At 37.8% G+C, this 14,251-nt stretch overlaps 1 protein-coding gene across 4 annotated transcripts in view; it reads right to left on the bottom strand.

The window, feature by feature from the left end:
• Positions 1-14,251, bottom strand: part of mib1 (MIB E3 ubiquitin protein ligase 1) — an 84,838-nt gene that overhangs the window by 46,423 nt on the left and 24,164 nt on the right. For all 4 annotated transcript variants that reach the window (XM_066719295.1, XM_066719303.1, XM_066719312.1 and 1 more), the window contains 3 exons: positions 11,883-11,990; positions 10,344-10,541; positions 8,291-8,442 (listed from right to left, as the gene is read on the bottom strand). In XM_066719295.1, the coding sequence (XP_066575392.1) occupies positions 8,291-8,442; positions 10,344-10,541; positions 11,883-11,990 (458 nt within the window). The remainder of the gene's footprint in view (positions 1-8,290; positions 8,443-10,343; positions 10,542-11,882; positions 11,991-14,251) is intronic.

Here is a 14,251-nt window from a genome sequence, read left to right as displayed (position 1 = left end):
CAACTTTAACTTAGCAGCTACTTTTGAATAAATAGTAGCATACCAGAAGTGGTCTAAAGATTAATACCATAATCCTTCACCAAATTGTAGCATAAAATCGGAAAACTCAAACGAAACTGAAATGTGCATGCAACTATATTAAACTAACTTGGAGTTGAAGTCCTCAAACGAGAAATCAGACTAAGAGCTGTGTGACGCTACCATTAAAAGATTGCTAATCCACAGTTCTGTATCATATCGCTGCTTTTTTAACTCCTTTCGCAGTTTGCCTGTTCCCCCGATCCCACCCCATTGTTCATGTTTGCTACGCTTGCCAATTGCTTTGCTGAAGTGAAGTGCAGTCAGATTAGTGCATGGAGAAGTGACAATGCAGAGATTTCTGGATCAGGTCTGCCAGTCAGCTGATTTCCATTGTCGACAGCTTCATAAAATAAAGGACAGCAGTGATTGATTGCTGCCTGCATCTACCGCTCCTTCTCTCTACTACTTTGCACAAAACAAGAACAATTAACTGAACTGAACAATGAAGGTAAATCCCCAAACAGTCGTTGTGTCTGACCTTGGGCTGCTCACTTTACCTTCATGCGTTTCTGTCAGTCCGCACCCCTGTTCCGTAGCTACACTGCTAATCTCTTTAGGTTTGCTCCCAAAATGACTGCGATTACTCGATTTTTAAACGGGATATTATATAAAATGGTACTGCATGCAGAATTATATGGACATACTCCTTTTTTATCAGCAGGTGATTGTTAATTTGTACATGTACAGCAATTAAATGCTTCTCTGCAGATGTACACTTATATAGGCAGCATCAGGAAAGTGCTTGTACCTAGACTATACTAGTCACTATACAATTAATGCCTTGTTGCAAAATCCAAACTAACATTAATTGCACTGTGAAATACTACACATAGTGAAATAAATAGTGCCAAGTTCACACTTGGTTATAAAATCAAAGCTAGGCTACATAGAGATTTAATTTATATCTAATGTACAACACATTTTATAGACTTGCACTAACAAAAATATAAAGATTTTTTTTTAAATGCAGGTAGCAAAGCGGATATCAGATAGTGAAAACTACATATTTTTATTAAGCTTATTAAGCCTGTCCTGGGCCATATGCAAGTCAGCTAACCTAAACACGAAATCTGCTTAGTCAATGAATGTGGTGCACTTAACTGTCGAGTATTGAGTGCTACAATGCTTCAAAGAATTTGAATTAAGTACCCCTGGTTAAAAAAACGACGATCAAAAAAAAAAAAAAATCAAGCGATTACACAACCTAGCTGACCTGGCTGAATATGAAAAAGGAATGACCGGGCACATTTTCACAGCTAAAAAGGAGCAATCATAGGACAGGGACAACTGTCCACCTGTCCATCATTGATCTACCTTAAACTGATAGCAGGCTGGGCAACCACAGAGCTCTGAAATGTCATATACATCACTGGGATGAGCTGTACCCTCTGTTTTTTTTTCCTCCTCTCTCTCTCCCCATTTTTTTGCCTGAGCCTGAACCATGGGCATGTGCTGACACCGATGTAACTCGTGCATTTCCAAGCGGCTGACTGACACACACAACAGATGCTGACATTATCAAATGCTGTACTGCTTTTTCCATTGCCTTCTCTTGCCCTGATATGGCCAATGTATGAAAGTGAGGAGCCATCCAAAAACACTTGAGCAGCTGGAAGTGCACAAGGGCCCCAGTACTGAGGGGGTATAAATAGCACTGGGTTCATAACCGCTCCCTCCTCAATGAACTCCAAATTCAGCAGCACCTGCTAGGAGCTGCCCCCCTCTCCCTCTCTGTCCCGGTATAGGCAGTGTTAAGATTCCCTGACACCTAATCAGAAAGCAGTTAAAGTGTTGACTAATGCCATCGCTCTTCCCAGAATAAACCAGCGCAAATGTCCGGCTGTCCATAGCCTTATGCCACCCTCCGAACTGTTGTCTGACAGTTAGGTCATTTCAGGAAAAGTGCCTCCTAACGTTCAGGAAATAGTATATGATCTACCTTTCCCAAAATGCATCCATGTTTGAAAAATCAAATGTTAAAAACTGGTGGTAAACTGCCCACCCTGATTTGGCCTGCAAGTCACAAACGTTTATCCAAAAGTGCCATTCAGACAATAAACAATAAAACCGTATCTTCATTTCACCTGATTGTTTTTTAAAACCTAATTCTGAACCTAAGGTTGAAATAGAAGATATAAATGATATTGCTTTAGCCTGGGAGAAAGAAACATGAACATGATTCAAAGAAGGCCCCTGCCCAGGGCGTTACCTTTAACATGTTGTGAAGAGATTATTCCTCTCCCAGCAAACTGGCTTTGTGACCCAGAATAACGGTGCAGTGTCAGGGACTATCCATCAGGGCACAGTAATTGCTACGTGGCTTCCAGACGTTGGTTTAAGTGTGCACGACAGAGTATTACTAACAATTTATCTAAGAAAAATTTCCTTCTTCCAACAAAAAAGACAAGGAAGAATATTTTTCCACAGGGGAAAAAGGCCACAGGAAGAATGAGCTTCTCTCCTTGGCACTGTATAATCATGCAGTGCGCTGGGCCTTTTATGAAGTTCAGAGATGCAAATTTGGGAGGGGGAATCATAACTTTCCAAAAGAAGAGACTAATGGGTGATCCTCAAGGTATACTTTTCCACAGCGTTTGCTAGCTATTTCTCCTAGCATCCATTTATCAGTGTAGACAATACTCACCAGACTCAGCCCTGAGCAGCAAAACCACCATGATTTTTTTTTCCTGGGCTTACTTGGGGTTTTTCTTTGGACTGGGGCTCAAAATCCACTACCCAATGCTTTGCTAAAGCTGGTAAAATGGAACCAAATCACCTCTTCAATGGATTTGGTCCCCTTCAACCAGCTGTAGCTATGCATTGATGACTACAGGACCAGACTGCATTTCAGATCAAATTTGCCTACAGTTCTCCCGAAAGACTAAAAACCTCTGTAACTCCTGTATTTTTTTGTAAGCAGACATTAGTCTCTTCCAATTGTCAGTATGTTTGTTCAGCCTGGTTATAAGCATGCACAACTGTATTCCTGTAGTATTTTTTGCTTTCATAGTCTTTACCACGAAGATAGTAACATATGTTAAAGGTATTATTCTGTGCTGGTTATTATGTGTTGTTTCATGTTCAGTACTTTATGGCTTCTTTATAAATAAAAAAGAAAACTACTTAAATCAAAACTATTGTCATATTTAATGACTAAATGCATTTTTATTACCATTTTCAAATTTGATGTTCAATACTATTTCACCTGTCAAGCAGAACATAAAAGGATGATTCAACCTGCAAGGTCTACTGCATCCAGACAGACAGTACATTTACATGCAAGTTCAGTCAAAGTATCCATACTGACTAAACATGCAACACTGCTGCAGGCAGAGTCGAGAGTTCGTTGGGAAACCAGAGGCCTGACAGTCTTAGCTGCAGCAGCACACAGAAATCACATGCATTTCTTTGACGTTAATTCACACCTTCCACTCCCTAGCTTTCTTTCAAACAACCCACTAGCAAGCAGATGGAATCCAGATGCACTTCTACACTGCGCTTAGCACACAAATCACTGCCTGCTACCATAAGCATGAGCACAGCACAAACCCTCTGTCTCTGGCACTGCTAAAACAACAAGGCCTGTTTTAATGTATAAAAATAGGTGAATAAATCAATTAAAAAAAACAGTAAATAAATAAATAAATCAGGGAAAATGTAGCAATGGTAATATGACCTGTGCTGTGATTAACCGAAACAAAGCCAGTTACAAGTACCGGTTCGGTTTTTGCCCAAACCGTTTCAGTATGAACAGGTCGAGATCAATACACTTTGTATACTTGTCTTTTAAATAATTGATCGGCTTTTCTGAAAGGTAGCAGACTGTCTCTCCCTTTCAAGTCAACAGTGCACATCAAACATGTTTAAAGGCAATAGGGAAATGAATAGCAGCTGTTTCCAGAGGATGGGTTTAAACAGCAGTTATTGGGATGCCTCTCTGCCCTGACATTTCTAGAAACAGTTACCCCCCCTCTCCCCTCCCCCCCATAAGAAGGACACTGCTGATACATAAACTGAAAAACCCTGTCATGAGTTTTATGGGGTTTTGGGGGGGTAACTCGTTCATTAAATGAGCCATTAATTGCCCAGCAATTCAGCATTTCATAAATCACAGCTTAAAATAGAGGAAGTTACATTAAAGCACTAATTCCATTTATTAGTATTTGATTCACCGTTACTGCTACTATCATTAGAGCAGTCCATTAGTTCTGGCAGAGCAAGCTGTTAAAACTGTTTGAATGTCTTAATTGTTGCAATGGTTATAACACTGGAGAGTCTCTCCCACAACCTGTGGGGAAACAAGGATTTCACTTGGGAGTTGGCAAGTTAATTAACGTACAGGTTAACAAATTGTTTGTGTGGGGGGAGAAAAAAGCGTACAAGCTGCTATTGCAAGGCTTGCTCCGCATGTTTACGAGTCATGGACAATTGCCATTGCTTTGCTGTGTTTTGCTACAATCTGCAACCAAACAACCTAGAGTCGTGCAGCCCTGTGGAAATACAAAACCTGCAGTGTAAACAGGGCAGTCCCTCTGTCAATAAGGCTGCTTTCGTTCACTGAAGTCTGTTAGCTTCTAGGGACAATTTAGATTGTAGAATTAAAGAAAGTCATAAGGCATTTAAAGAAATGTGCATTTCAAAGTCCATCTCTGCATACTTAGCCCTGACTTGCACAAGCCTAACTCCAGAGAGGAGCACAGCATGTCTTCTGTGCCATGCATGCAAACAGACTCACTTTATACTACGCACATATATTCATGCATTATCACGTTTTTTTTTTTTGTTGTTGGCACTGACCTACTTCCTTTGATATAATTCTAAAGAAATGACCCCTACTTCTACCAGCTACTTTCAATGCTGCATGAGTCAGTGTGGAATATGTTGATATAAAATCACTGTGAAAACCTGCAGTGCCCAGCCCAGAGCTCCAAATTGCATTCAATCAAACCACCATGAGGTGAAACAAAGCCAACTAAGGCTCTGCACAGCAAAGGAAAGAAGACGCGGGGGGGGGAGGGGGACCTGAACTCATCCAAAAGCCCTGAAGGAGCAATGTTGGAGTACATAGCTAAACATCTATTACAAATTTGCAGGAATAGGGTTGAAACATGCCAAAGGACAGACTTCTTGATAAACGGTCCCTTCTATAAATGTATAGTCCCTCACACACAGAGAGCAACCTTTGTCCTGTGGCCAGATGTCAAGCTCATTTGTTACACATGTTCTTGTTTTATGTTCAATTTCTACTGGTAAGTTTCATTTTACTCTCCCACTCACCTTTCAAGTCCACAATGTATGTCACAGAGCAACCAGTAATTTAGTTCACCAATACTTCCCACAGCTAGCTGTAGGTGTCTGTGTTAGACATCAGGAGCAAAGAGCTCAGCAAAAGAGATGTGAAAAGAGCAGCAGTTTAAATCACTTCTTTACAATGACCACAGACAAATGCACCGCTTCAGTCAGAGAATGAAGATAATCATGAATCCTCATCTACTACATGACCCCTTTTGAAATGTTGATGACAGACATGTGAATAACTATATCTGACGTATAATAAAGCTGCATCATATCCTCTACATACATATCCATAGGTTGACTGTAAAGTAAAAAACTGATAAGCTAAAAAGTGGTCTGACAACTCTTCAATGGCAATGGTTTAAAAACTTTTTTATTTTTGAAATCGTTTAAAACAAGCCAGTTCTCACAATAACCCTGAATGATGCTGCATATTAAAGAACAGAATTGGAAGAAGAAGAAAGAGGGGGGAAAAAGCATTTCAGCTCATTTTGGTGAGGTCCTAAGGGGGCAGTGAAATAAAATGCTGCGTTTGAGAACATCAGGAGTCAGCCAAGAAATTAAAGAAAGGAAAAAAAGAAAAGAAAAAAAGCTGTGAAAGGATATATATCCAGAGCTTTAGGTGGCAACTGTACAGATCACTGGGGGAAATAAGTTTATATGAGAACACAATAAATATTGATTATTGTGCTTTTACAATTTTAAAGCTGGCAAATGTTTCTAAAAATTCACAGCTGGTGTACAAGTTCTGGCTCCAGGGCCTATAGTGCATCTAAGTAACAAATGTTTGACTCAAAAGAATGGTTTTCTGACTGGGGCAGGTGTTATTAATGGGCTACAAACATTAGGGAAGAAGAAAAAATTATAAATAAAATAGGCTTTTTAATTTAAAGAAGATATGCCCTATGGGGTTTTAAAAATAGCCTAAATGCACCTATGAGCATTGCTTTAAAAAAAGAGCAGCCTGTTAATTTGTAATTTTATCTCTACACATACGGAAAAACTGCATTTTCATTGTTTTTACATTGCTTTCTTTTTTGGTCACCAACATAAACTCTGACCACAATATTGCAAATCTAATTGTAAATGTATGACTACAAACACACATTGGTGTAATACCTATTGAAAATAACTCTCAAACTCCAAAAGTGTTTTCTACCACGATACAGCTGAACTAATGATGAAAACATTCACCTGGAAAACAATGTTTTTCAATTATAATTAAAACCTTCTGCTTAAACAAAAGACATACTAAATCAAAATCCCAACTATGAACAGATAAGAAATTTAGAAATTAGGCCTGCATCCTGGCATCAGCAATGTTTTAACTTGATCCAAAGCAAACTAACCAAACGTTTGCTTTGGTCCATCAGTCACACACAATTCATCACTGCACACATTCAGCTAGGCCACAAATAGCGCTCATCAAGGACAATGAGACCACCAGCTTAAATAGTCCAGATCTTTGTAATAACTAAAGCCATGACAAAAACACAACACATTGCTCAAAGTGACCAATCAAATCAATCAATGGAGTTAACCAAGCACAAACTGGTTGTAATTTGTTTTATTAAATTTAGCAGTAAGTCATTTTAGATTTAGTTATTTCCTGAAGCAACAATTTGTAAAAACATTAGCAAATATAACAGCATTGTGTGCTGAAGCTAAAACGTAAAACATGATTTCATGTTATAAGACCTGGAAATATTCAGGCATACGAAGCAAAACTTACAATTACAATGACACTACGCAACACATACAACTAATTAATTTGAATTTAGTTATAAGCCCAAAACAAATAACCTTTGACTACAGCTTTCACAACCTCCTCTGATTACAACCTTGACATGAAATAAGATCATCTTAAATTAAATTCCTCATACAGATACAAGATATATTTACATAATAATTATAAAAAAACATCATAATAAAAGCATGCTTTATGTGAGATGTGGCACTTTCTAGCAATATGCACCAATTATATATTTAAATCTCAGGTTTAGAATTGTCCAACACCTTGGCCGCCATTTGCACTGTTAAATATAATTTAGACAGCTTAGTGATACCGCTTAGCAGACAAATTGAAGCATTGCTTTTGCAGTAAACATGGGCAGAGAGGAATACAAGTGTGGTAAATGTTAAAAACTGAGTCTGCATATCAAATCATACCACAGCTGACCCCTGATACAAACTGAATTTTGTGGGTTTAAAACCAAGTATTACCAATCTACATATGCATCTGACAAGAATTCAAAGTACTTGCACTTAGAAAAGCCAACAGCACCCAGCATCACCGACTCCAAACAATGACAATGAGTAAATGTCCACCGGCTTCTCTCTCTAGTCTTGCAAAACAAATGTTCCTATTTTAACAATTCAGAGACTGCTAGGAAAACCTCGCATGACAAGCATGGTACTAACAAGAAACCCAATTGAAGAACAAAATATAAAGATTCTCCGTTGTAAACAAGTAGTAAAGCAGATAAATCCATCTGCCACGATCATTGCCAGAACTTCATAAAAAGTCACTCACCTGTGACAACTGTCTCTGTATGTCTCTTGTAGTAATGTTTATGTCTCTCACACGGTTCATATCCTATTGTACTACCTTACACGGCAGCCATAAAGCGTTCGGAAACACAGCATATATTTAAATATTTTTTCAATCAACAAAATATGCCTTTTGATTACCCCCATCTTCTGAGTCTACAACAATCTCTCTGAAGGACGTTAACCGTGACACCACACAAATGTGTATTGTGCAATTTTTTTCAGTCGGATGGACCGTGCAAATCTGCACAATACACGTTTGAGAAACCGCTCAATCAGTAAATGCCCGGCACTTCAAAACCCAGAAAGAGCACCCTCTGCAGGGTGCACTGTGAAGAGGGGGCTCAATGAGACTGCGCAGTACCTGGGGTTCCCTCGCAGGGCGGCATGATGGAGTGCGTTGAAGCCATTGTTGTTGGTGATGGTGACATCAGCTCCGGCTTCCAGCAGCACAGACAGCATGTCGTCTCGCTTCTTGCTTATGGCGTCATGCAGAGGGGTGTCTCCTTCAGAGTCCTGTACAAGCACGACATATCACACACCTGTGCATCCCTCGAGTCACACTTCAATTCATACTGATACCTACAATGCAACCTCCTCTTTCTGATCTTAAAAACCATCACCAATCTATTCCCCGCCCCCCTCTTCTCACACCCATCCACAGGAAAGTAGAAAACCCAATAAGCATATCAGGTCATACTGTCATATACTAGATAATGAGGATGTCATTGATAACCCTTCACCAGGTTAAACAGTAACAAATGCGGGTCCTGCGTTGCTTAATGTTTCTGTGCAACACATTACAATACAAATAAAGTATAACATCTATATGGAAAGCAAAGTCATAAAACGAATAGCTGATAATAAAGATTCAATTAAATAGTGTTATTCATGCTTAACTGTGCAACAGGAGTTAACTCACTGTGCGAGCTAGAAGATATTCCTGAGTCTTTTGAGCTAATGTGTCTATCTGCAGTAGAGGAACTTAAAAGTGGAACAGTAGTTTGACCTTTCCAAGCAAAGAGCTGTTGGCCAACAGTTATACATGTTATTGGATCAGTGATGTCAGCTCGATTCACACACTAGTATCTGGGCAGCTGCCCAGATGGATGAAGCTGTTTCAAGGAGTGAAGAATGATCACAGGAGAATGGGAGGAAAAGAGAGCAGAAGCAATGAATGCTGGCCGTTAAAGAGAACATTTTACACAAGCCCACAGAGTGCTGGACAGATCAACAGAGACAGAGTGGCGGATAGGCAGAAGGCTCAGGGGGGTCTGAACTGCTAGCACCATGAACAGAAAAATAACAGGCTAATGTTTACAAAAGGGAAAAAATGCCAAGACTTTTAGAATAAGGTTTTTGAAAGAAAAAAGCAGGGCTTTTCCTGGAAAATTAGTGTCTATTCATATTGACACTGACATTTTTTAACTACCAGTCGATTAATCTCCACGACTCTGACTGGATCCCACATATACTTCTGGAAAGGAGAGGCCGGGGTGGATGCACATGGCACTGCATCAAGTTTGTATCTCTACTCAAGGAACATTTAACACTAGTTTGTGTTATTGTTTTTGAATTCATTATTAAAACCCACATTTAATTCCTTAGCCAAACCTTCTTGGTTAGTCTACAGAGCTTGGGTGTGACCTACTCAGAGAGGACCAGTTTGTCCAGCCTTTGAACCAGAGCAGCACACTTGCTGTTTCAATGGTTTTTAGGCAAAAAATGTTCTCTTTAAAAACCAGGACAGCTTTCCCAAACAACTATTACAAACGGCATGAGAGTACATACTTGTATTACTAACAAAGACAGAGAAAAGAAGGAAGTAAAAACTCTGTCTCAGTCCACAGAACTGTTTGGAGGAGATCTAGTGACTGAATAAGGAAATGGGAAAGACTATTTTCCACAAAAATGGAAATGCTGTAGTGACGGATGAAGGTAACAGCAGAATAACATATTTCCATATATGTTTACAACCATTTAAAAAGGACTATTTATCTATAGATGACTCAACACTTACATACAAAAATACATAAAATGTATATTTCTATAAACAAAACAGATGTACATAATTATACACACAGTCACAGATGTATTAAATATGTGTCATGTAACTGCACACATCATGCACAGATTATATACATTTTATAGTCTTCTGTCTGAAAGAGGTATAAACTTATTTTTCTAAAAATAATTACCTCTTAAATACCTCAGTTTTATTATGATACTATGTGGAATATCATCCAAACCATTAACATCTGCACTGTAATCTATTATTGGCTACATCATTTCATTATATATATATATATATATATATACATATATACACTATGAATTATATGTGTGTGTGTGAGTGTATGCATAAACTAAATTTATAGCAAAAGAAAAAACGCCTTAGAGATAATTGTGATCTTTACCTGAAGACTGGGGTGGCAGCCAAAGTCCAGCAAAGTCTTAACCACTTGCAGGTGCCCTTTATTTACTGCAATGTGCAAGGGGGTCTGTCTGCGCTTGTTTCGAGCATTCAGATCCGCACCGCCTCTGTGCAAAACCTCAATAACCGAGCCCTCGTCTCCGAAGGCTGCGTGGTGCACAGCCCTGTCTCCGTCTTTGTCCTAAAATACACACAGCACTAGTCAACTCTGGGGCTTCGTCCCATTAAACTACACCCTCTAAACAGCCTCTGTTTCTATGCAGCACACAGCACAGTAACAAAAGCAAAGCGCTCCTATTTAATTAGCAGAAGACCCATTTTCTGAAGCAAAACAAAATTAACAGCAAATGGCACAAACTACTATCCCACATATATACAACACAGTGTTCCTTCAAGTGTAAAACTAAAGCGTTTAGATTTACATAAAAGAAAAAATTGGACATGGTGGTCCCTGCTACACCTTTAATACATTACAACTGATTTTTTTTTTTCCTCCCCATTTCTTCTTCACTCAAAGAAAAGGAAAACAGCGTCCTGACTTGGTGGTCAGCAGTCCATTCATTAAAATGCTTTAAATGTTTTAAATTTTTTGTCATTTTTGTTTGTAAATGTTTGTAATTTTTGAAAATAAGACATTTAAACCCCTTAAAAAGAAATACATAAAATTTGCTCTTGGTCCAAAAATGAATTAAATCACAGCCATCACGTGACTGTGCACTGATGACATCAAAATGGCATAATTTAATCTAGAAGTGTTTCATTACTGTTTTATATTAAGGGGGAAAAATATAAATATCAACTTTCATGTATCAGTTAATTCTACTAGAATTACATAAAAAAACTAAAACAAGGGAGTATCTATAATATATATTTAGGTAACATGTTTTAACTATACTGCCCTAATGGTTATCAATGGCAGTAAATACATGGGGGAACCAAGAGCCTTATTCCAATACATTTGAAAGGAAACCCCAAATATTTAGCAGCACATACAGACATCCTAAAATAACAAGTGATATGAAACCATAAATAATTTACCTTTGTAATATGCCGTTAAACTTTTAGAAACTTAGTGGGTCAATGAATAATGATGGTTATTCTCCGAGCAGTGTACTATTTTTTAAAGTGAATATAAAAAAGCTTTTCACAGCACAGCTGACATGATGCATATTAACAGCCGGTTTCTTTTATGATGCTTTTCACTAAGGCTATGTCATGCATATAAAACCCACTTCATTCATCTAAGATTTGTTTCTTTAGTAGTAGCCCACTTAGCTCTATTGCTTTAAAACTCAATCAGTTTTAATTGAGTCAATATTTAACAGCGCTGTATCATTTCATTATACCATAGATTACATATGGCTCTGAAAGCCTACAGTAAATTAGCATAGCAATCTCCCGTTTTACAACACTTTCCATGCTTGGTAAAGGTAGTGATGAGCTTTCTCCTTCAGTAACACAGTTTAAAATGCTGTCAGGGTACCACTCTTCTGCAGATAGGATGTAAAACAGATGAACGTACCTCTGCTTCCAAGTCAACACTATGTTTGAGAAGTAATTTTAGCACATCCACATGTCCATTTTGACTGGCTGCTTGCATAGCTGTATGCCCAGCACACTGTCCATTAACCTAAAAAAAACAAAAAAAAAACAGCAGCAGACAGAGCATGTTAGACCAACTCCATTTAAAGCACATGAAAAATGAATATTAATGCATCTCTCAGGATTTATGTTGCAACACTTTGCCAGCATTTCCTGGTCTAGCCACCTTATGCAATTATTCTTCTAAAAAGCATGGGGCAGCCTGCCAGTTCACACAGTAAGTGGCGAGAAAGAAAATGGCAATAAACATCTGAAGAAAGGAAAGGAGGAGAAAAAAAATGCAAATGAAAGGGGAAAAAAAATCTGCTAACAAGCTTTCTTCAGGAAGTTCCTGGGGTGAATGAAAAACGTTAGCATTTTAATGGGCAAGAGCTTTCAGACCACTGCCCAATACAGGTCCAGAATTCAAACCAGCAAGGAAAAAAAAAAAAAAAAAAAACAGTTTTGCCAGCAGTGGAAGAACATCCATCATGGGATACTACCAACACTGTGTTGACAGGCTCCTGCTTCCTTTCAGTCAATGTCACAGAGATTCAGTTTTATATTTTGATTTTAGCCTGGCCTTTAGTGGCAGTTGTTTTGCCACTGTTATAGTGAGCAGGGCTGTTAGTTCAGCCTGCTGCTATATGCTTAAAACGAATGTCAAGACAAAAATTAATTACTTCTGAAATCACTGTTGTTAACTCGGTTAAGAACTGGTGTATTTAGAACTGAAAAGAAATGGCAATTTAATATTCAAAGAATTGTGGTTGTTTGGAACTACCTAATCAAGCTGTTGGAAAAAATGAACCTTTCAAAAAGCTACTCGATGAGGTCACTGGATCAATAAGCTACTCGGGTCCACATTAGCCGGATGAGCGTCTGATTGGTTTTGTATCCGTTCCATATGTTATACTGTCGATCACAAATCACTCTGCGCAACAGCCCAGAGTCCCCCGGCCTCCTTCACAAAGCCCTTCCAGAGAGCCGCCAACCTCACAGCAACCTATCACTCTCATACCTGCTTGTGATACAGGCAAAAGCACAACAATGCAAGACTGTACGTCTTACCGACAGTCCTCCGAGACTTTGGTCTTATGCTTTGGTTTTGTCAAATATTATACTGCTGATTCATGGACAGGAAGTGGTGGTGCACTGTTAAGCTTTACTGCTACGATAAGCAGGTTAGAATTATTTTTAGTTTTCCAGAAAAAAGTAATTTCATAAGCAACAAGATTCTACGTATTTTGCATTTAATGCCTATAGTTAAACAAATGGATACTGCTTGCAAACACTTCACAAAACATTAAGGGAAAAACTGACAGCACAGCATGAAGGGACTATGGGATGAGAAAACAGCCTAGAAAAAAACACATTTAACATCTTGCAATTACCCATTACATTTTAATGTATGCTATTCCAGGCAGTACTTTGATATATTTTTAATATCAATTACATCTGACTACACATGTAACTATTTGGAATGTTTAGTGAATTATTCAGCAAACACCACAGTATAAACAAATCATTGTGTTCTGGGATGATGTATATAATTTCCATTAATTATATGTAAAATGCTTCCTAATAAATATGTATTACTCTGGGATTTATAAATTATAATACAAAAAAAAAAAGGTTTTCCCTTTTAGTACAATTACAAATCTGTATAAGTCTTAAAATGTTTACTTTTGAATACATAGTTTTACATTATTATTTAAATACATAGTGTATATAAACTATTAAAATGTTATTAAAAAAAAAACTGCAAAGTTACTGTATATAAACATGCATTCAATCCGCTTTACAATAAACTGATTTTTTAATGCATGTCTCGTATGGAATCAGACCCAAAAAACTAATTATTTTGAATTGTACACTGTAATGGTATTAAAGTATTTTGTGCTGTCTTGAAAACTGTCAGCTTCATAGACTGGACTTTCAAGAAAAAACAACCATGGAAGACCTTTTGATCTTTTAAAAGCATGCATTATTACAATTCAGAAGTTATCTTGGGATAACTATTTAGAGATTCGTTGAAATTTGAGCATTTTAGGGGATTCATTTAAAGTGGGCACAGCAAGGATTCGAGTGAAGACAATCCATGCTGGTTTTCTTAGCCACTCATGTTTACGTTTAATTTATAAACAAAACTGACTTAATTAGTTATTCTTATTAATTGATTTGCTTTTTCTGATGTGACATATATATATATATATATATATATATATATATATATATACATACATACATACATACACACACACACACACACACACACAGTAGTTAGTATGATGTATAACTACACATCTG

Source organism: Amia ocellicauda, chromosome 2, assembly GCF_036373705.1.
Source record: "Amia ocellicauda isolate fAmiCal2 chromosome 2, fAmiCal2.hap1, whole genome shotgun sequence".
NCBI classification, from domain to species: Eukaryota; Metazoa; Chordata; class Actinopteri; order Amiiformes; family Amiidae; genus Amia; species Amia ocellicauda.
This window is presented reverse-complemented; position numbering and strand designations above follow the sequence as displayed.